Consider the following 24,789-nt stretch of genomic DNA (forward strand, 5'->3'; position numbering starts at 1 on the left):
AATTCTACGCTTTCCCTCTAAACCAGTCTTGGAGATGCGGACTTGTAATTAGACCAAAATAGTCTCAGATCTACAAAAACACAGCGAGAATAAAATGATAACAGCCTTTTTTTTCTTACAAACTATCTAAACTTTAAAATTAAAAATAAAAATAAAAAATGAAGTTGAAAACAAAATTAACAGCTCGATGAATGGACCTTATTCCCTTTGATGTACAGCAAAAGCCAAAAGAAATTGATGTAAAAAAGATATTGCATTTCTCAAACAAGTTACAAGAGTTCTTTATGACGAGGAGATGAATAAAGACATCAAGCGAAGTAAGTGGACAACCGGTTTTTTTTTTTCTTTTTTTTTTTTTTTTTTTTTTTTGAAATATTAATTCTTCTTGTGAAGAAACAGAATTGTATTTTTTACCTCCCCTTTAGAGATTGTTGATGACCGTATTGGCACTTTATTTGTTAGCCCTTTGTTATTTTAGTCATGATACTTTGATGTCGGTCTTGTCAAACTTAACACCCATCCTTGCATCCACCGTCACACCTCCTTCTAGCCCTACCAACACGACATCCCTAACGTCACCAATGAAACCAACCTTCACGCCAACCTTCACGCCTGCCTATGCACCTACAATCGCACTTGTCACTACACACGATGCCGCTTTTATCTATACTGATAATGCCGAATTTGTTGTTGACAATAATTGTATGCTATAAATACAGAAGAGAACGGTTTCTGATGTTGTGTTTGCGCAGCGAAAAATCTCGGATTTTTTTATTGGAAAGAGCAGAACACACGGTACTTGAGATGTACAAGTCTCTTTAAGACATCTGAATTAAAAGACAAAAGTCAAACCTGGTTTTAAACTTGTTATAGAAACGGAACTTTTTTTTTTGACAAACAGATGACAAACCATGCCAATTCATGGATTATACAAAAAATGAGAGGAGTTTATTTTGACACATTGTCATGATCCTGTTACATCTTATGCCACAAATATGCTTTATGAGTAACCAGATTTCAGACTCAATATTTATCCTTGATCCGTCAGCTCTTTAAATCCTTTGTCATGATCCACATAAGCTATGACTAACTGTCGTATTTGGGTATGATTTATTTGAAAATAAACAAATAAATCGAATAAAATAAAAACATGGAATAAAAACATCCTTTAATATTGAGTAACAGCATACACCTGTATACTGCTACACAACGACTCCTACTATGAGTACATATTTCTATATAAAAAGATTGCATGATTGGCTTAAAATCGATATACGAATGACAGTTGGATATAGAATTCTATACCACTGAGTTACGATATCACCGATCGGGAAGAAAAGCTTCTCCGATCAAATCAAGAAATATAAGAAAGAGAAACTTAATATTAATAGTTCTCTCAATGGATTAGCTACCCATAGAGAGAATAGAACAGCTATTTATATAAATGGTTCATTTACTTATATATTGATAAACACAACTTATACGACTGTACGTGTATAAGAGAAGTAGTGCATGGAATATTTGGATGCCTATTTTCTACAGCTAAATATACAAACATCGATAAGATTTTCTATATTTAGGATCACATATTTACCCATATCTTAGATAAAAATAATCAACAGAATGGATAAATGATCAGACATATCTACATGTTCTACCACAGCCAATTAAACACAAAAACCTTATGCATCTTTTAACTAGCCACCGTTACACAATACCTTACTGGAATTCTGTATTTTAAACAGAACAATAAGAGTGTCCCAGATCGGTTGATTCAGGGCGACGTTATTTGAAATCAATTCTAACGAGTAGAATTCATTTAATGTAAGGCGGGAAACTGAGTATAGATTTATTACAAGACCAGAAAGGTTGACTCAACACAACTACCAGGGGAAGTTGTTCAATATAAAAAGGATCAATTATTTCATCGCAGCAGAGTTCTTTTAGTCTATTTTTACCTCGAATAAAGATATACTTTTTTCTCATTACTTTTTCTTTGTAATATTTTTGTCAAATACCACAATAACTTTTGTCATTGCTTATTCTTTTATTTGATTTCTTGTTTTTCTTTCTCTATAAATATAGCTGATAAATTTCACTTCTCCCGGTTTTCTTTATCAGATATATTTCATAATCATCTCCTCTTTTCTTTTCTCCCTTTTATTCTTAAATAAATAACCTGCTCCAAAAAGTTATTCATTCTCTGTCCTGTCCTGCTTGTCTCGTTCCTCCCTCGTTCCTGACACAAATTTTAATTCAATTGAATAAATAACAATGATGGTCACCCGTTTATAAACCAAACAAGTATAATCGCGTTTCCCTTAAATAAGTCTTATGTCACAAAAATTTTAGAATAAAATTATAGCCGACATACACGTTTTTATTGACGGGGTCCCGCAAAAACGTTTTGAGCTTTAATTTTGTATCCTTTACCCTACTGATACCATCAATCAATTCATTCATATTGTTTTTGGATAAGACACTTTTGCCGAATAAAATGTTTTCGTAACTACATTGCCTGTCCGAATCTTGGTTGTTGATAAAAAACAAAGGTTTAAGATAGTCGCTCTCTATAGTGTACGGAAATTCTTTTGAAATCCTTGGCAAAATAAAGGACAAAAGAATCATATTCTTCATGCTGAATGTGTTTGGTCATGCCACACAGTTCAATTCTAGCCAAAGCAAACTAGGCTCTCAAGATTCATTTATCTTCAAGGAATAAATCTACGAATTCGATATTATTGTGAATTCACAAGGTGAGGGTGGTGGTAGTCTCTATTCTGCCAATGGGAAACTTTCTTATTTAAAACACAACGACTGGATTCGGAAATGAACTTTAGTGATCCTCCGATAGATTTCATGTAAACAAATGGGTAACAGGTCGAGACCCTAAAAAATAAAGAATCAGTAACTAATAACACGTATAAAACGACGGATGCAAATCTCTTTACTTTTGATTAAACTGAAACATGAATTCGTTTGAATAAAATAAATAATCTGTAACTTCAAACTAATTCCAATAAACGCGAGTTCTATAAGCCAAGCGCCAGGACAAAGTAAACCGCAAATATCTCTACTCATGTTTCATTCAACCGAGGCATTCATTTAAATCAGAACAAATTTAACTTTGCTGAGAACTCTGTTCATGTTGTAAGAAAAAATAAAGGAGGATTCCTTAATCTCTTGCAACAAAGAATTTTTTTTTGGCTGACAGTACGTCACAAACTCAAAAATTGCGGACACGACTGTAGTGAGCTTTAAACCCTTGTGAAACATTGTCCTCGAAGTTAATATCAGTATATTTTGTCCGCTACTAAACTCACAGCCTTGTTCCAAGAATTTTATCAATATTTCTTTCTCGCCACCCAACTACTTGTAAAGCATGTCGTTAATAATTATCTCAATATTGCTCTTCCTTCCGGTCTGACTCAATCTTCGTCAGCCATTTCCCGGTCATCTGTTACTTTTATTCCTAATCCAGTTTTCCCGCCCCAGTCAAAAAAAATCTCCGAACCATCATATTATTCAATGTTTACTAAATCCATTCTGTTACTACTCGTCAAATCTCAATTAGTTATCGTTGCCAATAATCTGTGCATGAAGCTTATTCCGTGAAATCCCTGTTAATCTATTATATAAACCTATCGTAGTTTTTCCCATGTATAAAAAACAGTATAAATATTTGCTAGTTATTTATTAGAGAAACGGTATTCTGGATCTTAGTCATACCCGTAACCCCCTCTTTAAATGTCCCATATTAAAACTAATTTCATCCTTCGTGTTGCCTAGTATTTTCCGTGTCTTGTTCATGTCTCTGTCCGTAACATTTGTACGTCAATGTTATGAACCGCCTAGGATTCAGTTGCATATAATTATACCCAATGTCTCAGATCATTATTCAAACCAAGCTAGCTTATTGTCCTTGTCCCATCTGTTCCCTCTTCTCTGTCTTCTGTCACACATGCCACCGTCAAACATCACTATTGTATCCTGTCTAACGTCTCTGTTCTAAATAATGTATCCCCGTTATCCCCTGTCCTTGTAAAACCCATTTAACATCCGTTTCCTTTGTACCTCTGCCTTTAAACTTCCTTGTAAAACATTAATAATATCTGCCCATGATATCCTCTGTATATATCCCCAAAATTATCTGTATCTATGCCCGCTACCCCAACGATGCCCCAAACTCAATAGGACTAATAATCTGTGTTTTTAAATCTGATCCCCGAACCCTTGTTTACCCGATCTGTCAATTGATATAAATAACAGCATATTTATTTATTCTTATTTCTGTATTCAAGATCTTATCTTTTTTCCTGTTTTCTGGAAAACCTTGTCTACCTTTATTCCTGCTATATATAAATTAATAGTAATAGATATATGATTTCTCTTGTCTTGTCCTCATCTTAATATTCATTCTGTTCTGCCCTTGCCCCCCCCCGCTCCTGACAGTCAATGTCCGTTTGATCATGTTGCAACTTATTGGCTGGTCCTCTCATTTCAACTGAAGATGTATATATTTATTTATATGTGTTGACTGATATTTGTGCTAGGTATATTGCCATCAAACCATTAAAGAATGAACAATCCGATACATTGACAATGAATTTGATGATTATATTTTCTGACTACGAAACAGCTCGCTGTATCCAGAGTGATTGTGGCAATGACTTTGAAAATGCTCTTATGCATGGTATATGTAAAACCCGCTAATTGATAGACTATATACAGCGCCATATCATCCACAATAATATAGAGATGCCGAAGCTGGAGTTGAAATTGTGGTAAATATGCCCCGAAAAATGTTTCAATCCAATGGTAAAGATCCGAGTTATTAAATTCTTATCTCTAAGCTCTGCATGAACATATATATAAAAAGCAAAAACATTTAGTTCTCCCTTTAGCGCTTCTGTACACTCGTAGAGTTAAAATACCTGGTGACTATGAAAATTCTAAAAATTATCTATTTCCAAAAGACTTGATGTCAGTCAAAGAGTTAGAAGAACGCAATGAGTACATAAAAGGTATTTTCTCCTGCAATCGACCAAAGAACTTAAACCATTAATGAGGAACGCAGTAAAAGATATAATGATAAAGACCTACTTGTCGATGTCTCTTTTTTTACACGCGTTCCAGTTCGATTGAATAGTAGGGCAATTAAAATAGCCCCACTAAATGTAGGACCATACAATGTGGTAAGACAGAATTATGGAGAATTGTACAATTTGAGGGATGCGCAAGGTCAGTTGATTCGTCGAAAGTGCACTACTTTCGAATTAAAGTTGGTAAACACGGATGAGTCACACTTTCAAGTAGATTATTATGTTGTCGAAGACATTCGTGATCATCGTGGACCGCCAGGGGTCAGAAAATGTTTCGTTAATTAGACTGGTAATGGTGATCATGCCGAGACATGACAAAAGGCTAGTGATTTCACTGACCCTATTTATGTACAGGGTTGCTGCGATAAAGTTGATTCTGGTGCTGAAAAGAAAAGATGGCGAAAAGCGTCTGCTAAATCTTGTATGGCGAGCATGTCACATGTTTTCTCCATTGTTGAATGTCAAGAACGAAAAGGTGAACCCTGTCGTAAAGAAAGCACAAGAAAGAAGTAGTTGTGCCTTACATATGGAAAGTAAAAAAGACAGACTTAATTGACAAAGAGAATACAAGAGAAAAGATTGTAAAACGTAATGGCAGTCACTCATTATGCGACATAAAATGAGTAGATCTGATTACAAAATAATGTCATACTGGATTTCCCACCGTATTTTCAAAAATAGCCCTTAATTTTTCAAAAAGCTTCTTTTAATTTTTCAAAAACGTAACCTTTTTTTTTTTTGAAAAACTTTTGCCATGTCCAATGACGTTTTTATGAGCGATCTTAATCTTGATGTAGAAGGTGACGATGAGACTGAAGAGCTGTACGTTCACTTATACCAAAAATAAGCTGGATCGGCACCTAGTGTTACTGAAAGTGCCATGGAAGTAGATGAGGAAATTGCTGACGATTTGGAGGTTTTCCCTGATAGTAATGACGAAGACAGCAACAAAAGTTCGGACGAAGAGAGTGCCCGCATTGATGAGACTTTAGAAGAAGCACATACTCATGTAAAGAACTATTGTGACCTTCATTATAACCAGCCCGAATTTAAGCACGACGATAAAAAGAAAAGAATCCACATGAAGTATAAAGATGAACAGATAGGAAGGTTCATTGAATTGATTGCTGCTGGCTCCGATGTGAAATTAGACTGTAATTCAACTGGTATCAGATTGTAGTCTGGTTATTATTATAGAAAAAAGTATAGAGAAGACCCAGATTTGGGAATCCCTGAAAGAAAGAAACTCGGTCCTAAGGGATCCCGATTGAAATTAAAAGACAAGCATGCAGACTGGATCATCAAGTACATCGACGATAGACCTACTGCTGTACTTGCTCACGTTCTGGAAGATTTGACGAATCATTTTTCGGATGAGAATATTCAGGTGAGTAAGTCAGCATTGCATAGATTTATGAGAGAAAGATGTGCTTTATCTATGAAACGACTTGAGTAAATACCTGCAAGACGGAACCACATTGATGTAATCACTCAACGTCGAGAGTCGGTAGAGCAGTGGATTGCTAACGAGGATATGGACTTTGAAACGAACTGCGTGTTCATAGACGAAGCAGGATTTAACATAAATATCACCCGTAACACAGATTGGTCAAAGAAAGGCAAGCCTGCCAAGGCTATTGCACCTACCTCTCGCAGCACTTCAATCACTATTTTAGGCGCAATTTGAACTGACGGTTTAATTGACATATCATTAAGAAAGTCTACCTCAACAACGGGGAGCAAAAAGAAAAAGGTCAATGGTATAGAAGTTGTCGTAAATGGTAGAGTGGGTACAAGATCATCTCATTTCATGAGCTATCTTAACAGCATGACGGATTGTTTAGATAGAAATGGATTACACGCACCAAGGCTAAAAAAAAAACTTCCTTAAACAAAGTAAATGCGGACGAATGGGCGAATAGTCGTCTGGGGGTAAACATTCGTTCAAATCTGTGCCGATAGCCGTCCGTGAGCGAGTATCCGTTTATTTTGGGTAAATAAACAATGGTACAAAAAAAATAAAATAACTTCATTTACTCAAAAAGGGTAAATATCCGTCCAGGGGTAACTTTTCGTTTATTTTCAGTAAAATATAAACATTACACAAAAATATAATTGTATTTATCCGTTCCATTTACCTGCAGCAGACGAGTATTCGTCTATGGGCCAATAATTACTCAGATTGGGTAAATAAAAATTACTTCATCCGCTCCATTTACCTGCAGCAGACGAGTATCCGTCTAAGAGTCCTGTTGTCAGGAACCCGCGTATACGAAAAATTCATCTGCCTCCAGTCATCCCTCCGTCGTAACACCAACCTCTAAAAAGTACATATAAACGGAGTTTTTTTTCCTTTTCTTTTTCCTTTCCCTTTTTTCTTTTTTCTTTTTTCTTTTTTCTTTTTTCTTTTTTCTTTTTTCTTTTTTCTTTTTTCTTTTTTCTTTTTTCTTTTTTCTTTTTTAATATATATTTTTTATTTTTTTACCTCAATAAATCAGTTTTTTTTTTTAAAAGAAATTACTTTTATTCGTTCTTGTTTCTCGTAACCATGTAAATGAATAAACGTCTGGGCTTACTTCTTTTGCAATTAGACTCTGGTAAACTCATCATTCCATCTTTGAAATCCCTCCCCTTACTTAAATCACTTTTAAATCATCATAGACAGGTGTGTAAAGGCCGTGCTTGCCAGTGCTATATTTAAGTGTTTTTCGCTTATGGCTTTTATTTTCTCTAATTATCTCTTTAGACTTAAGCTTTTTGTTTTTAACGTTGTGGCGGCTACTCTGTTTAGAAAAAGAATTGGTACGTATCACTTTTGAGTCTTCTTATCATAAACTAACCTAATATTCATTTAGAAAACTTTGGTTATCCCCCTTGTTTTTAGACTATCCGTTGCTTCCTATACAGAATAATCAATGCCTTCATGTTATGCCATGTACCGTTTACTTCTTAGCTCATCTAAGTAGTAATCCTTCTACATAGCAATTTTTCTCAAGTATCAAGATATACATAAATCTTAATTTCATTCTTTTTAATAAAATACGAGGTTTTTTCAAACCAAACCTCCGTTTCGGTGAAAAATTTTGACCTTCGCTGCACTGCGGTAAATTTTTAACCTTCACTATGGTTCGGTACGCTGCGCTTTGAAAAAGCCTCGTGCTGCCGCAGGCCTGTTTTCGAAATAAAAAACTTAACATTATCATAAAATGGATGTTCCGTAGAGTTTAAAAAAGACGTGGGTTGATTGAGTTTAAAGTGAGCACCAAATCAATTAATAGGTTTTGATTAGACCTTTGTTATCGTATTGTTATTAAGGGAAAGGGAAAGGAACAATCAAGAGTTCGTAAAAGAATCAATGATTGTATTGTATGAGTTATTAAGTTAACGAGAAGCTTTTATCAAGACTGATTTAAGTATGTAACGGTACTTCAAAAGAGAGTTGTTTTACTATACAGGGTCTTAATTACGTTATGATGGTTCCGTTTAAGGATGTTTCTTAACGAATTTTAATAAAAGTAAATGATTTTGTTTGACGGAGTAAAGTGTGTACTGTTTCTGATTATAGAAAATAATAGAAGGTGTTCACACAAGGTCAGAAATATATAGAATGGTTCCAGATAAGGATGTTTTCTTATATATTTATACAAAAGAGAAAGTAGATATAGAAGAGTTTTTATGGAGACTGTTTAAAGTACGTATGTTACTATTCAAAAGAAAGTTGTTTACTGTACAGGATCTCGAGATTTACTGAATGGTTCTTATAAATTAAGATGTTTTCAAGTAAGTCTTTATAAAAAAAGAAGAAAAGAAAAAAAAGAAAGAATAAAAATAAAGAAAGAAAGAAAAAGAAAAGGAAGTAAGAGCAAATATGGCTCGTGTGGTGATCCACCTACTGTTGTTACTAATCACACCATAAAACAATATTAAAATTAAATCTCACTTCATCACCCCATACATTATTACATCACAACACGAACTAATTTCTTATACATTATATCATATCCAACTACAAGCACTATTTTAGTGCTGTGTAACTTATCCATCAAACTAAATTCATAATCCGATTTCTCTTAACATATATAAATATGCAAACTGATAGTTAGAATAGAACCCTCTCAATCTTTTAATCTACTTTTACACTTAATAAAAACTTATAAGCAGTCTCAAAGTACTTTATTGTTTTTCTCTTTTAAAATCTATTCTCAACTATCACAGCTCGGTTATAGTAAGTTTTGTGAGAGTAAAATATGTCTGAAGTTTATTAAAAAAAATGGAAGGGGATATTTATAATTGTTTTTACGAATGGTGTAACCATCGTACTTTGAAAGCTCTTAATTAATGTCTATGTTTGGTTAAAATGTTTTCATACAACATATATTAATTAACCATGAAACCAACGCACCGTTATAGTTTAAACTACACTGCCAATTATCAGTTTGACACTGGAGAAAACTTTGATGTTTCTCAATACATGTATAAATATCTGGAAAAAGACGATATCCCTAGACCCAGGCAGGAAAGTTGATCTACGCAAAAAGTATTAATTGTTTATTTATCTGATTAACTATTCTATGCGCAGTGTTTTTGTTTCATAATGAAAGACTTGATAATTCAAATATTAATTTTAAAGGCAACCCCTTCATCAACCTAAAACAATCAATTTTCCAGTTGTTCTCGAATAATGACATATTGTTTGTGAAAAAGTCTTCATAGACTGTTTCTCTAACCTCGATAATATAATGCTTAATGCTATTGGTTTTTATACTGGGGCGAAGGGTAACCTCTACCCCGAAAACCCCATAGTAACAATTTTATTTACAATGATTTTTTCCGTAATAGTCACTTTTTATATTATGACTTTCTCCAAACAATCAGTTTTTATATATGCTCTTTTTTTTAGTCTAATGTTTAATATTATGGGTCGTATTCTTAGGAGGAGTGGTTTTCCCATCCTCTAATTTTGTATCCCGGCTCAGAAATATTACGCCATAAAAAAATCATGCTTTAAAAACACAGCGCTGTAAAAAAAAAACAAGGGAATATCGTTTTTCAGAAGGTAACAATTTAATGCTAAATAATATGGGTCGTATTCCTGGGTGGTATGATTCCCCCTCCCCCCAAACCCCCGCACCCCCTCAAAAAATGTGTAACTTTGTGACCGTTTTTTACAATTCCTAATTCCTATTATTTTTATATATTAATAAGGGTATTCAATTGCCGTATTTTGAATAAATCGTATTTTTGTGAATAAAAAAAAACAGCCAATCATATTTTTTTGGAAATGAATACCCCAAAAATATAATTCGTATTTTGATGTTACAATAATGACGTAAATATGACATCAATCGGTTCCTGAATGGAAACTGTATTATCTTATATAAAGCTTTTCATCCTGTGTAGAGGCTGTTTACTTTAATTGTTCGATTTTATAAATTATATACTTGACAATATGACTTCCGAAAATAACCAACAACCTACCAGCAATGCTATGGTCCTCTATAATGATAAAGGCAAAGGTAGAGATGTCTGTAATCCTACTCACGAGATCAACGGTAGTGAGGTGACAGTAGTTACTACAATCGAAAAGAAAAAAGAGAGAAAACGAGGCGATAAAAAGAGATCATTAGTTGCTACAACTCAAGAGATTACCCAGAGAAAACGAGGTAGACCCGCTGGCTCTAAGAATGGTACGAGAAAGAAAAAGCCACTCAAGATTGAGGGGTCAAACACTTATTCTCCCTGGCATTTGGTGGACGAATCAAGCAAGGATGGTCTTAGTTCGCTGGATCGATTGATCAACTTTCTTCTTGACGATGGGGGTAGGAATCTGCGCAGGTATTTTGGTACTGTTAAAGTGTACAGTAAGGACGGTGTAACCGATGGAAAGCCTAGCGAGGTCAAGCAGTCTGTTCGTAATAGATGCGTTTCTTACTTTATGGATCAAGGTGTCAACTATCGTACGTCGGATCAAATTAAGTCCAAGATTTTTAATCTTATAACTGCATACCGTAAAGCAAATGCTGTAGATAATCAAAGTGGTGAAGGCGCTATGGGTGACAGCATTGAGTCTGGTAAGGTAGAATTTGAAAGTAAGTACAATATTACGGTTACCAGATGATTAATACGTTGTATCATTAACATTTGCTTTTGTATTATTAGATAAATTGAATAAGATCTGCCCTCACTACTATCGTTTCAAGGAAGTAATGGGTGATAGACATACTGGTTCTGCAGACCCCAATCGCTCCGGCAAAAGTTTTGATTTGGAATGTAGACGGAAGCCAACATCGGCTGTAACCGGTGATGATGATGATGATGATAGTTCCGATGCCTTTTCTTCCGATGAAGATGATTCGGATAACTCACATGGTCAGAAGAACAGGAGAAAGTTGGGAGGGATTTCTTTTCGTGATTTGAAGACGCTCGCAAAGCAAAACCAACAGATCATAGACAATTCGATATCTCGTCTTTTAGGCCAAAAATCGCTTGAAAAATTTTTTGAAGCAAGACTGGAATCTCTGAACAAGTATGCTTTGGCTAAGGATTGGACATTCGATCAATTAACAGAGGCCACTAAGAAATTACAAGATGAAATTTTTCATAAAAGTGATCATAATAGTATTTGAATTTTAATAAACTTTATGTTTAGATTACTCTACTCTCTGCGTTTTCTTGCTTCTTTTCTTTGTGCCATTTCCTCGAAAAAGCTCTTCTTAACCGATTCGTACTTTGCTTTACCTATCTCTGAATTAACATGATCCTCTTCGCTGTCTTCGTCTGCATAGATAGGAATTCCTTGCATCAGATTTTGTCTAGCCGCTGCTTCCTTTTCGGCAAATTGCTTTTCCAATAGGGCTGTAAAACTGTCATCTTCACGGCTGATCAAACAGTTGTTTAGAGCAATACAAACACGGATCCATGCACTAGCATATCTCACATCTTGCTTAGATTGTACCTGTAATCGCAATTGTTTTAAACTTTGAAATCGTGCCTTGAGAATCCCGAAAGCATGTTCAATTTTGATTCTCATTTGTGAAATGTAAGTATTAAACTTTTGATCTTCATCATTTGTAGTTCCATTTCTTGGTTTTTTGCTTACAGGTACCAAGTACCTAGACGGAGAGTAACCACCATCACCTAAGACGTACTCATTTCCAGTCCAATACTTTGAAGGATTTTGGCCATAGTCGCTTTCACTGAACACACGCATGTCATGGGAGCTGCCAAAATACCCCGTCTCTACGTATCGGATACGTCTTCGATGGTCGCAAATAGCCATGGTTTGGATTGAGTACCCACCCTTTCTGCAATAGAACTCATCCCTTCTCCATGCTGGAGCCTCTTCCAAAAAAATGTGAGTACCGTCGATAAACCCAAGACAGTCAGGAAACCCCAAGTACGATTTGTTGACAGCCTTGATGACCTCCCTCTCTTCATTTTTGGGCCAGTAAGTGAATTGATCCTCCATCGAAAGAATGACTTTTAAAAATCTGGTAGTGTTATTCTGGATCGAACCGCCTAAGGGTACAAAGATTCAGTTATAATTAGTAGCTATTTCGAGTTACTGTGTCATTGAGTACTTACTACCAACACCAGAGCGTCTAGCAAGCTTTGCAATTGAAGATCCATTTCCGTATGATCCTAACCTTTCAAGAACAATAGCCATTTGCATTCTGACGTCAGTTTGAGGACGTGTACCGTTGGACTGGTACAAAGGGTGGTCCTTGATGAGATTATAAAGCGCGTTAAAAGAATTTCGGTCCATTCTGAGCTCGTTGACAAACCCCTCGTCGTCGATCTCGTTTAGCAAAAATTCCAATCTTCTTTCTTTGGTCACAAGTTTTGGAGCATTGTGTTTTCCACGGACAATATATCTCTTTGATTTAATATATTTCATCATTTGCTTGTCGACGTTATGTTTCAAATTGAAGTGTAGAACTTCGGCAATGTCTTGAAGATCTTTTCTATCACTTTCATCGAGTTCGGGACGCTTTGGATATTCTTCTAAGTATGCGATGTCAGCACTGGTCAATACCTTTTGATTAAGGTAACGCTTTTGGAAAGTTCGGTACAATTTTTTCTTTGTGCTTTGACGAGGCATGATGTATACGTTTTAAATTAATGAAAACAAAGTAAAGAGAGGTAAAAAGGGAGATTCTAGATGTCTTTAACCACTTTTCTTTAACATAACGGACGTCTTCACTTAAGCGTTGCACAGTAAAAATTGACGTCATTATTATGTAATATTTTTTTATTTTATTTTATTCTTGAATGTTCGTGAAATTTCTTGGTCAAATTATAAAAAAAAGAAAATTAACCTGATTGGCTGATTTTTTTATTCACAAAAATACGATTTATTCAAAATACGGCAATTGAATACCCTTAATAATTCTTGTACATATCATCTCCAAATTGATAAGGTACACATACCTCCGTAATACTTCTTGCACTTACCTCCATAATACTTCTTGCACTTACTATTAACGGGCCCAATTAACACCATACTAGCCAAACAGCCGCCTATAGATACAGGTAACATTCGAGAGTCCCGCGAGATGTAGCCTAAAAGAAAAAATTGCAGCCTAAAAGAAAAATTTACAGCCTAAAGAAAAAAATATAGCCTAATTGAAAAATTTTCACAGCGTAAACCTGCTTTTCAAGTCCAAAGACGTCTCGAAATCTATACAACTCTTTAGAAAAACCGTATTGGAAATTCAAATGATAATTACCTTCAGCATATGACAATGTATACACACAAATTCTTGGTACTTTAAAGTGTAATGACATAATAATAATTTGTATTTCATATGTCATATTTACCTAGTTTGTATAATCTACGGTATCTATTACTTAAATAACAGCAGTTACAACACGAAGCAAAATTCCGGGCTGCCTTAAAAAAAGTTATAAGAGAAAGAAAGGGAGAAAACTAAATGAACAGATTTATTAATCTGTAGCAAATTATTTAAAGTGCGAATCACGCTAAAACATCTTCTACAGTAGCTGATTGTAACACTTTTTTGTAGAAGCACATCATCCATTTTTCTACGGATTTGCTCCTTATTGGTCAAAGAAGAGTTATATTCTTCTTATAAAGCCTGTTTGCCTTAAATTAACTATACTCATAAGGTTAATCATTATCCTGCTGGTTCTTTAGCTGATTTGTAAGTTGGTCGTATCTTTCTCTGTAATGCGTAGATAAGTTTTATTATAATTAAATTCTTTTCAACAATTGATCTAATGGCAGTGCTTGTAAAAGAAAAAAATTTAAAAAGAGGAAAGGAAGGAAAAATAAAAATAAATATAAATAAAAAATTATATGCCGAAGGTTGCGTGTTTTATCCACCATGTTGCGTCTTTCCGCAACATGTCATGGAATTACGCAACATGTTGCGGGTTTCCGCTACCGAGTCCGCGGCTGTGTTATGTAAGCCTATCGTTGTATGTCCGGAATTTCTAGCAAAGAAATCATTTATCCATTTAGCAAAATGTGCGATGATTGGATTACTTGATTACTCAGCGTAGGTGCTAAAAGGAGCCGCAGTAAATCAGCCAACCGAGGTCCAATGTAGGGTATGATTTCCAGTTAGAAGATTATGTGAACTGGTACTGTGTCTGTTATAATATATGAAGTATATTATAACTCAAGACAGATTAAATAGTAATTGTATTCGATTTATTTAGGCGTCAAATACGACAAATGTGACTCATGAATTTAGTCGATCAAGCGTCTCAGAACTTAATGGCAGTGAGCAATGGTTGGATATGGTCATACTGTTCGATCCTCGATAATCTACGCAAAGACGAAGACTTTTGTCAGATTGTTTAACAAACAGTACTGGGGTACCAGCTGGCGACTCAGACCTTTGAATAAATTTTTTTGCTAGGTTCTCTTGGATATAGGCACATAAAGTATCAAGTTCGAGTTTAGATAAATAAGAAAGTGGGCCAAAAGGTATCTCTGAGTTTGGTGTTAAAGGCATAGTATGATCATACCTTCGATGAGGAGGAAGTTTATCAGCTTGGGCTTTAGAGAATACAATTGCAAAGTCAGCATACTTAGAAGGTAAAATGATTTATCTTCTTTCTCAAGTTGATGCTTAACTTTAAAAGTAGAAGTTGAATTTGAAGGATTATGTATTTTTACTCAAAGATTGTTGTTCAGGTAACTCATGTATTGTCCTTAATTTATGCCGAAAATAAGACGAAAAATAGTTAGCCCCATGAGGGTAAGAAAAGTTTATTCTCTTATGTTGACAAATGTTATGGTAAGGATAACCAGAAGATGAATTATGACTATGGGATCTTAATCGCTTTCTTGTTGTTGGTGTAGGAAAAAACCCAGTAAGTTGATCGAAAGGACAGCGTGATTGCATGCTACAATCGACGCATCGGTTAACAAATCTTGGGGAATGCGAGAAATCAAAGCTTGGGGAATGAGGAAAATATGTATCCCTGGTTGGTGATTGGATTCGATCTATATCGATGGGATTGATGATAGTGCCGACTTCTTTAACTTTTCGAGAGGGAGACCAAGTACGAGAGAAGGAAATTCTAAATCAAACCATTGAACAAGATGGGGCGAAGGAGAATTAGTTCATGGCATGATTGGACCGGGAATGTTGGCTGGGCTAGGCGAGCGACCAATATACGAGGTATTTTCAGATTATTGTGGGCTTGTAGCACGGGAATAATTGTCGTAAGACGATTGGTAATAATGTTCAGGAGCCCATTTGTCGTCCAAACAGTACATGCTTGCGCTACCTTCGGAAAAGTTGATATAAGGGCTGTGCTGAGATAGCCAGTTGTAACCTAAACGATAGTATTCTCAACATTCGGAATGGCTATGAGCGTTACTCCTTCGGTATGGTCCGTGCCAATAAGATTCATGATGATGGTAGTGCTATAATGGCTTGTAACTTTGGTTCCTTCAGCGCATGTAATAACTGTGTTGCGAATATCTTCCATGTCAAAATTATAGTATTCAGCACATTCTTTGTTAATAAATGAAGCCGAAGCACCAGAGTCAATTAAGGCATAAGTAGCGAATGAAATATTAGGTCGATCAATTGCGACGGACAGGACAAAGCTTCGAAGAGCAACACTTCCAATTTTGTTGGATGGCATAGAAACAGTAGAGTTGGTTCTATGGTCTAAGCAAGTGGTGCGAACAGGGCCATAAACTTCACCTATATTGTTTGAGTTGTTTATGTTGTTCAGGTAGTGCTGGACGGGTTCGTTGTTAGGCTTTACGATGGCAGTTGTCATGGATTGTAGTTGATGATTGTACCGGGATTTCTTGTTTGGACATGAATTGGCAAAATGAGTATTACCTCCACAATAGCTGCAGAGATTGTTCTTTCTTCTGCGCTCTTTCTCTTGTGGGGTCAAAGGGCCACAAAAGTTGTTTGTGGTATTGGTTGTGGCTGCATTAATAGAGCCTAATTTTATGGGGGTGGCAGCGGACGAGGTAGGAATCGAATGCCAAGATTTGATTTGGTTCGTTGGTTGGGCACTTTGATTTGGACTGGAATAATTACCGTGTTGATGATGACTGTTTGTATTATTAATTGCTTTTAAGCCAGTGAGGACGTTGTCAATGTTGATTGCCTTGTTAATACGTTTATCCAGTTCTGTAAACGGTTCACATCGGGCGAGTTCTTCTTGGATGGTGGGCTTTAAGTTCAAAATTATCTGAGAAATTAAAGCATGAGGACCGCATTTAAGTAGCATGGATAGTCTTCTAAAATCCGTAGCGTAAATGGAAACAGCTGATGTTTGTTTTAAAGCACGAATAGCAGTGTCGGCTGTGACGGTCGGGTTGGAGTCACCCAAAGCAGTGGTGATTGTTTCTTGAAAAATGGTATAGTTTTTCAGCAGATCATGTTGGTTTTCGACTGGTAAATTTATTTGAGCCAAATATGGTTCCATAAAAACAAAGGCATTACCATAAAGATGAGAGATGGCGAAAAGAATTTTGTCACGATCAGTTTTGAATTTACTTGATCTGCTGCAAAGCAAATGGATAGCCGGACAAAGAATTAATTACAGTGGGTAGCTTTCCGGTAAAAGGTTTGAGGGTCTCTATCTTCAATTCGGAAATTCGTAGAAGCCGTTACGGTAGGATTGAATTTAATATGAGTAGATGTGTTGGCATCGGGATTGGGACCATTATCAGCAGTCTTCAATACAAGATTGTTGTTAATGAAGCTGTAGACGTGAGCTTGGAAAGAACAAATTTGTTGTTCGGTTTGCTTTGTAAGGCCAAGAACGTTATTTTCTAATGTCTCTTTAGCGGTGGTATTATCCTGTTGGATGCTTGATAAATTTAAATTTATTTGTTTCAACTGGTGAGGGAGTGCATCTTGAAGAGCGTTGAAGCGGTTAATTAAATCTTCTAAGATTAGGAGATACTCGGGTGAAAACGACATGTGGTACAGATGCCGAGATACGAGATACAACATATGAGAAAAGAGACAAAAAAGTATGAGTAAAGAGGTTCTTTTTTGGATCTGATATAGTGTCAGGAATTAGCCGGATGTTACTTGGTACGAGGACAGGTCTCTTTATACTTACAAGGCGAGGCTAGGTACAAGGTAGAACTATATGGTTGCGAGAAGAAAAACAAGAAAAGGTAGTAAAGCTAAAGGTTTATCTAACAATAATAATAAAGATATACAAGATATCCGATAAAGATCTGTACTTGTCTTAATAATCTAAGGTATTTATAATAAACGTAAGATAGTCTTAAGGACTATTTTTTTAATGTGAAGGATCTTTTGTTAAGGCCTTGGGGAAGGTCTTGAGGCTAGGAACTGTGGCGGGATCATGGGACGAGGGTGATGGCGTATATCGGTTTGGCCTTGAGGCGTGGTCCTATGGTGGTGACTCGTGATGGGTCTCATGGTGGTGTCTGATGGTTTGGTCACATGAGCTGTCAAACATGATCGGCATATACGAGCAGATCTATGTCCGGGTTGGATGTATGCGTGTATGCATTAAGGTATTGACCACGTGGTTCGTGACACAAAGAGACTTGTGAATATGCCAATCGAACTAAAACAATTCTCATGATCAACCTCAAGAAATTTAAAATGCAAGTTCTTCAGTAACCACATTAGAAAGAATTGAAACAATTAGTTTTGACGAAGCCTAAGCAATCATAGTAGAAAATATGAGAACTGTACAAAGCTTGAATATGTAGTCTAATTCTTTGTCATGATTAAAGAGAGTCGTAAATGAGTCAATGTAGGCTTCACGTACTTATGAGAAACACTTGCAAAATTTACTTGCACTCTCCGGTATAATGTACGTTGAGAAGAAGTTTATTTATCCCGGATCGCAAAGTTATTTCGACAAGCCTTTAAAGACAATGCGCCAAAATATGTATAATACCTATGATTGCAACCGAATGAATTAACATTTCCAATCGATACAATGATGATTTTAATAAACACGAGGCTTTTTCAAACCAAACCTCCGTTTCGGTAAAAATTTTGACCTTCGCTGCGCTGCGGTAAATTTTTGACCTGCACTATGGTTCGGTACGCTGCGCTTTGAAAAAGCCTCGTGCTGCCGCAGGCCTGTTTTTGAAATCAAAAACTTAACATATATTAATTAACTATGAAGCCCACGCGCCATTATAGCTTAAGCTACACTGCTGGTTATCAGTTTGACACTGGAGAAAACTTTGATGTTTCTCATTACATGTTTAAATAAAAGACGATATCCCTAGACCCAGGTTAGAAAGTTAATGTACGCAAAAAATTATTAATTGTTTATATATCTGATTAACTATTTAATGGGCAATGTTTTTGCTTCATAATGAAAGACTTCATAATCCAAAATATTAATTTCAAAGGTGACCCCTCCATCGACCTAAAACAAACAATTTTTCAGTTCTTCTCGAATAATAACATATTGTTTGTGAAAACGTGTTCATAGACTGTTTTTCTAACCTCGATAATATAATGTTTAATGCTATTGGCTGCTATACTGGGGGAAAGGGTAACCTTTGCCACAAAATCTCCATAGTTACTTTTTTTTGAATGACTTTTTCAGTAAAAGTCACTTTTATATTATGACTATCTCCAAAATAGTCAATTTTTATATACGCTCTTTTTTTCAGTTTAATGCTTAATGTTATGGGTCGTATTCTTCGAAGGAGGGTTTTTCCCAGCCTCTAATTTTGTACCTCTGCTAAAAAATATTACGAAGTAAAAAAAAATAACGCTTTAAAAACATAGGGCTGTAAAAAAATTCACGGTATTAAAAAAAATTATACTTTAAGATATTATGCTGTAGAAAAAAAAAAGGAACATTGTTTTTCAGAAGGTAACAATTTCATGCTAATACTATGGGCCGTATTTCTGGGTGGAGGGGTTCCCCCTCCCCCCAGACCCCCCTTCCCTCTTGCGGGGGAAACCCCCGCACCCCCAATTTTTTTTTATCACTGCTTAAAAATTACACTGCTAAAAAAAATCAAAAAATAATGTTTTATAAGATATAAGCTCTTTCATGCTAATCCTACGGGCCGTATTCTTGGGGGGAGGGGTTCCCCCTCCCCCCAAACCCCCCACCCCTCTTGCGGGGGAAACCCCCGCACCCCCATTAAAAATCCTAACTTTTGTAACTTTTGTGACTGAAAATTAGCTAGCCTTGTGACTGCGTAGTTACGATTCGAGTAATTTTAATATAATAATTACCAACGATCTCAACGGTGATACATTTCCATTGATTTAAGAAGACTGAAAAATCTTAACACTGATTATCTACAACACAGATCAAATTATGATTAGGATGTCACAATCTGTCCACGCGATGGTTGAGTAGCTTCCGCTCACAAACCAAACGAAAGCAAGTAAGGGATTTAAACTTTGCACAAGATACCTGCAACCCTGTTTCCAGACATTGTTTAAATGTGATCAAGATCAGTTTATATTCAAGTGGTTGAATAAGAATTGTTTTGTATGGAGAACAAAATTTAAAATAAACCAAAAGTAATACTGTTAGAACTTGGATACCACTTTATAATGGACAAAAAAAATAATTAAAAAACCTGTTGATGGTCTACGTGAAAGAATTATGGACATTTATATAAAGAAGTGGGAGAGTTATACGGAGAATATCAAGCGCCTTATTGGATCATGATGTAATAACCTGGTGATAATAAATAATCAACATATTCAAATTCGGTCCTTCCATAACGAGTATATAAATATTAGTCAGCCTGATCAACAGTTATAACATCAAATGACAAGAGTAACATTTGAGCTCAGGATCTATTAATATTCTATAGTCCAGGCCCATTCGATTGTATTGCTTTTTGCAGAATAAATATTTACTCGCCACAGGGCTGTGCCCTGTGTACAGACTTCAACGATAGGATGAGAACAAATGCGTTAATGTGTGATTTATGATTAACTTTTATATTTATTATCCATCCTTAATTTGATGTGACAATTAACTTTATTATTATCTATGATATCCTCAACACAAACAACAAACAGAAAACCTTTATTTTTCCCGTTTTTATTATTATTTACAGACAAGCCGAATCAAATTGAAGCATAAAATTCCATATCTTCAAGCTTAGAAGGTTATCGATTCTCGTTTTCAGCGGGCCCTTTAGGCCCGATTTGTATTTTTCAAAAATTAATTACGTAATTTTTGAAAAATTAATTAAGATTTTTGCGATACCCCCAGACGTGGTTATACAGCCGATACACTCACTAAAAGTTTTTATATTTGTAGGTAAACGAGTGGACTCGGGTACACTTACTAAAATAAAACAGCCACGCTACAAATGCTAATTGCACCCATTTCAATCACCCAGGCAAAACTGATAGGATAAAAAAAATGATGACGTTAAAGCTGGCGCTTTTTTTTTTAAAAAATACTTGTTCTTTAATCTTTCAATCTTCCACTTTTATTACTTAAAATTAAAAATGAACACTGATAAAGAAATCCTGATACAACTCGAAAAAACAATTGCGGAGCGACAACAAACGTCTGAGACAATCAATCAAGACGCGAATAATGCCAAAGAGAAAACGAAAGAATTATTGTCCTGAAAAGATTGTATTTGGAGGCTTACAAGGAACTTTGGGGGAGAAATCACTCTTCGTTGGTTATGAAATGAAACTCGCTGAATGGAAGTCGAAGTGCATTGCCTTCTTATCTCGTAACGTTATTATCGACTTTAGTAACACTACCCAACTTAAAGCCATCGGCATTAAATTCATCCGACTGAACAACGGATTCCGAATTAAGATTAAAAGAGTAGAGCGTGATATACAACAAATGAATAGTGGTACCAAAAAGGTAATATAAACAGCATAATATACTGTTTAAAAGATGTTTACAAATTCTTAAAAACTCTTTAGATCGAAAACCGTAGTAACGGTGAAACGGTTTTGAAGGATGCTGAGGTTTTCGTCTATGCAAATTCAAATGAAAGGGTATCAAAATAATATATGTGCATATGTAGGTTATAATACAATGATATATAAACGATATATTGATATAATATCTATTCTACATAGCGTTGAACAAGTTGTGAACAAACCAGTATTATTCTATGGTACTTCACAGAATCAATTCTCAGAGACATCTGTAGCAAAAGTATGCTTAAAGAGGATAGTTTTGCAGAAAAAAAAAAGGTATAAAAAAACAATAGGATCAATTAGAATTCTTGTCAGAGTTTATTGATGTTAAAGTTAACTAAAGATTTAAGAAGAGGAAAAAGTAAAGAGTATTTATAATAAAGGGAATGGACGAGGCTGACGATACTACTCTTAACAATATGAGTATGCTATCAATAACAATATCTATATTGGACAATTAGTACTACGCATAGTCAATAGAGAAATAATAACAATAACATGTCTTGAGTTTGGACATTGGTGTTACGATACCGCGACACTTTAAAATAGTGACCGGCTTTAGCGAGTTCCTTTTTTACGCCTGATCATGATTTAGCTATCATTTATCAGTGATGATGAGATATGAATTTATTATATGTATAATCTGTATGTGTGATTTAGCACAACATCTATTTTTTGTTAAATTCTGCGGTCTAGTTATCGAACTTTTCTTTAACATAAATGAATACTTCATACAACGATAAGTTACAATCTGTATTTTTAGTTAAGATCATGCATAATCATAATAACCACTTCTGTAGGGGTGATACCAATTCACGACATTTGTCTGTGTCAAATTCATATTTAAATTGGACTTCAGAATTATTGTTAAGGATTTCCATAATAATGAATTCGACATCACTACTGGAAAGCTGGCACGGCATTCGTCAACAACTCCTTCAAAAATGTACAGAGATTTTTTAAAGTCTGCATTAACTACTAAGGTACATCTAATTACAATATCAAAACGAATGCCGTATATCCCGGAAAACAAAATACAAAACGTTGTTATCCCAATGGTTCAAATAATGGGATTATCTTGTGTTGTATACGGAATGATCGTAATCGACAAAAATGAATATACAGTATTATCACTTTAAATTCAGACAAATGAAAATTATTTTCAGACAAGCTCAACAAAAAATTCAGACTAAAAAAAAATATTTTCAGATTAACTAAGTAGAATTACTTGTAATTTAGAGTATATATTATAAAGTACATTCTTAAGATGTGTGACCCTTTTTAAAATTAATTTATGTATTGGAAGGTTCAAAATATTGATTTGAACTTGTTTAGAGACAGCCTATGAAATCGCAGCCGGAGGCTTATTATCACCGACACTGAAAAAGAGTAAAAGAGTTTAAACCTTTTTTATCTACTAAGTAGAATCACTTGTAATTTAGAATATATATTATAAAGTATATTCTTAAGACGCGTGACCCTTTTTAAAATTAATTTATGTATTGAAAGGCCTGAAATATTGATTTGAAGTTGTTTAGAGACAGCCTATGAAATCGCGGCTGGAGGCTCAATATTACTAACACTGTAAAATTTTCTTAAAAAAAAAAAAATCCACCCACATAAAAAAAATCTATCTATGAAAAATTTCCTTTTATATTACTTGTACTCGTCGGAGATGAATGCTCAAAAATGTTACAACATACGTTAGGAACTACTCGAAAGCAGATGCACTCTCTGGTCGTTTTTTAATTGTCAACTGGCCGGTTGACCGGTCTTTTTTAATTTTCGACCGGCGGGGTGACCGGTCGTCTTTTAATTTTGACCGGCGGGTTGACCGGTCGTCCTTTAATTTTCGAATGGCGGGCTGACTGGTCGTCTTTTAATTTTCGAGCGGTGGGTTGAACGGTCGATGTATACATGTTGAAAGTTGGCTGGAGCGGTTGGTATTTCTAAATCTATTCGACTTTTATGTCATATGAGGTTTCAGCATAATATGTTGTCCTAACAGTTGTTCTGGTTTGCCACAACAACTATCTGAAACAGATTGGGAAGAAATTTGTCCCAGGTATTGTGACAGGGTCGAATAAAAGCGATAAACAATTTTATCAGAGTTATAGAGAGGTTATAAGCACTAGTCTATCAAAATCATAGGGACCTCGTGTAATCTACATTATTTGATATTTAGAGGAAATGTCCGAATATTACAGTGATAATTCATTTCTTGAGACATGACTAAGTAGTTTTCTCCGTCGATACAGAGCATTTATTTTATAATAAACAATTTTCGTTCAAAAGGACAGTTTGGAAGTTTAAAGCCTGATTTTTACTGGGACGGTTTTTAAAATTTTAGGATAGAGAAGTCTAATTTATCGCGATAAAACGTTTAACGGGAGATACCTGATATATTTTTAGGAATTTTTACTCTGTAAAACACCTCCAGAACGTCTTTGGCTCTCCCCACTATAAAAGCTAAATTTGCTTTTGTCATTTGTAAAATATTTCGTGTTCAAAAAATAAGTTGAGCACTATTTTTTAAGAAGAACTCTCTAATAAGGAAGATAATAGAGCAGAATTTTGAAACACGTTGAATTCATGGAGGAGAAAGGGTTTGCTGTCGTATTTGGGTACGAATCACTTAAGAATAATTAAGCAAATTGTTTAAATAAATAAACTTGTCGTATTTGGGTACGATTCATTTAAGAAGAATTAAGCAAATCGTTTAAATAAATAAACTATGAAATTAAAACAACCTTTCATGTTACATACCAGCATACGCTTGTATACTGCTATACAACTTCTCCTACTTCGAGTACATACTTCTATATAAAAGATTGCATGATTGGCCTAAATACGATATACGAATGACAGTTGGATACAGAATGCTATACCACTGAGTTACGATATCACCGATCGAGAAGAGAAACTTCTCAGATCAATCAAGAATTATAAGAAAGAGAAACTTAATATTAATAGTTCTCTCAATGGATTAGCTACCCAGAGAGAGAATAGAACAGCTATTAATATAAATGGTTCATTTACTTATATATTGATATAATTATACTGCTGATAAAGAGTATAAAGAAATAGTGTATGAATTAATGGATACCTAGCTTCTACAACCAAATATACAAATATCGATAAGACATTTTATATTTGGGATCGTAATTTATTCATTACAAAGATAATGAATAAATGATCAACTATTATGTTCTATTGCCAATTACACTTGACAAACAAGTATGCATCTTTTACAGTAACCGTTGCATGATCTGATAAATAAGTATCTCGTAATACTAAAGATT

General features: G+C 35.0%; 3 protein-coding genes across 3 annotated transcripts; all 3 read left to right on the plus strand.

Moving 5' to 3' along the window:
* Nucleotides 1-191: 191 nt before the first annotated feature.
* On the plus strand, nt 192-713 carry EV154DRAFT_486026 (uncharacterized protein; the record flags this gene model as incomplete). Its single annotated transcript, XM_051598803.1, has 2 exons — nt 192-239; nt 426-713. 2 exons carry the CDS (start codon nt 192-194, stop codon nt 711-713), a joined length of 336 nt encoding a protein of 111 aa, XP_051452856.1.
* A 20,469-nt stretch (nt 714-21,182) lies between these two features.
* EV154DRAFT_393647 (uncharacterized protein) lies at nt 21,183-21,574 on the plus strand (the record flags this gene model as incomplete). The annotated part of the gene is made up of 2 exons (XM_051595145.1): nt 21,183-21,383; nt 21,488-21,574. Coding segments are annotated over 2 exons (288 nt in total), but the record flags the coding sequence as incomplete, so codon positions are not given.
* A 758-nt stretch (nt 21,575-22,332) lies between these two features.
* Nucleotides 22,333-22,626, plus strand: EV154DRAFT_429083 (uncharacterized protein; the record flags this gene model as incomplete). Its single annotated transcript, XM_051596449.1, has 1 exon — nt 22,333-22,626. A coding segment is annotated over one exon (294 nt), but the record flags the coding sequence as incomplete, so codon positions are not given.
* Nucleotides 22,627-24,789: the final 2,163 nt, after the last annotated feature.

The sequence above is a fragment of the Mucor mucedo genome (assembly GCF_025094135.1).
Source record: "Mucor mucedo strain NRRL 3635 chromosome Unknown EV154scaffold_130, whole genome shotgun sequence".
NCBI lineage: Eukaryota > Fungi > Mucoromycota > Mucoromycetes > Mucorales > Mucoraceae > Mucor > Mucor mucedo.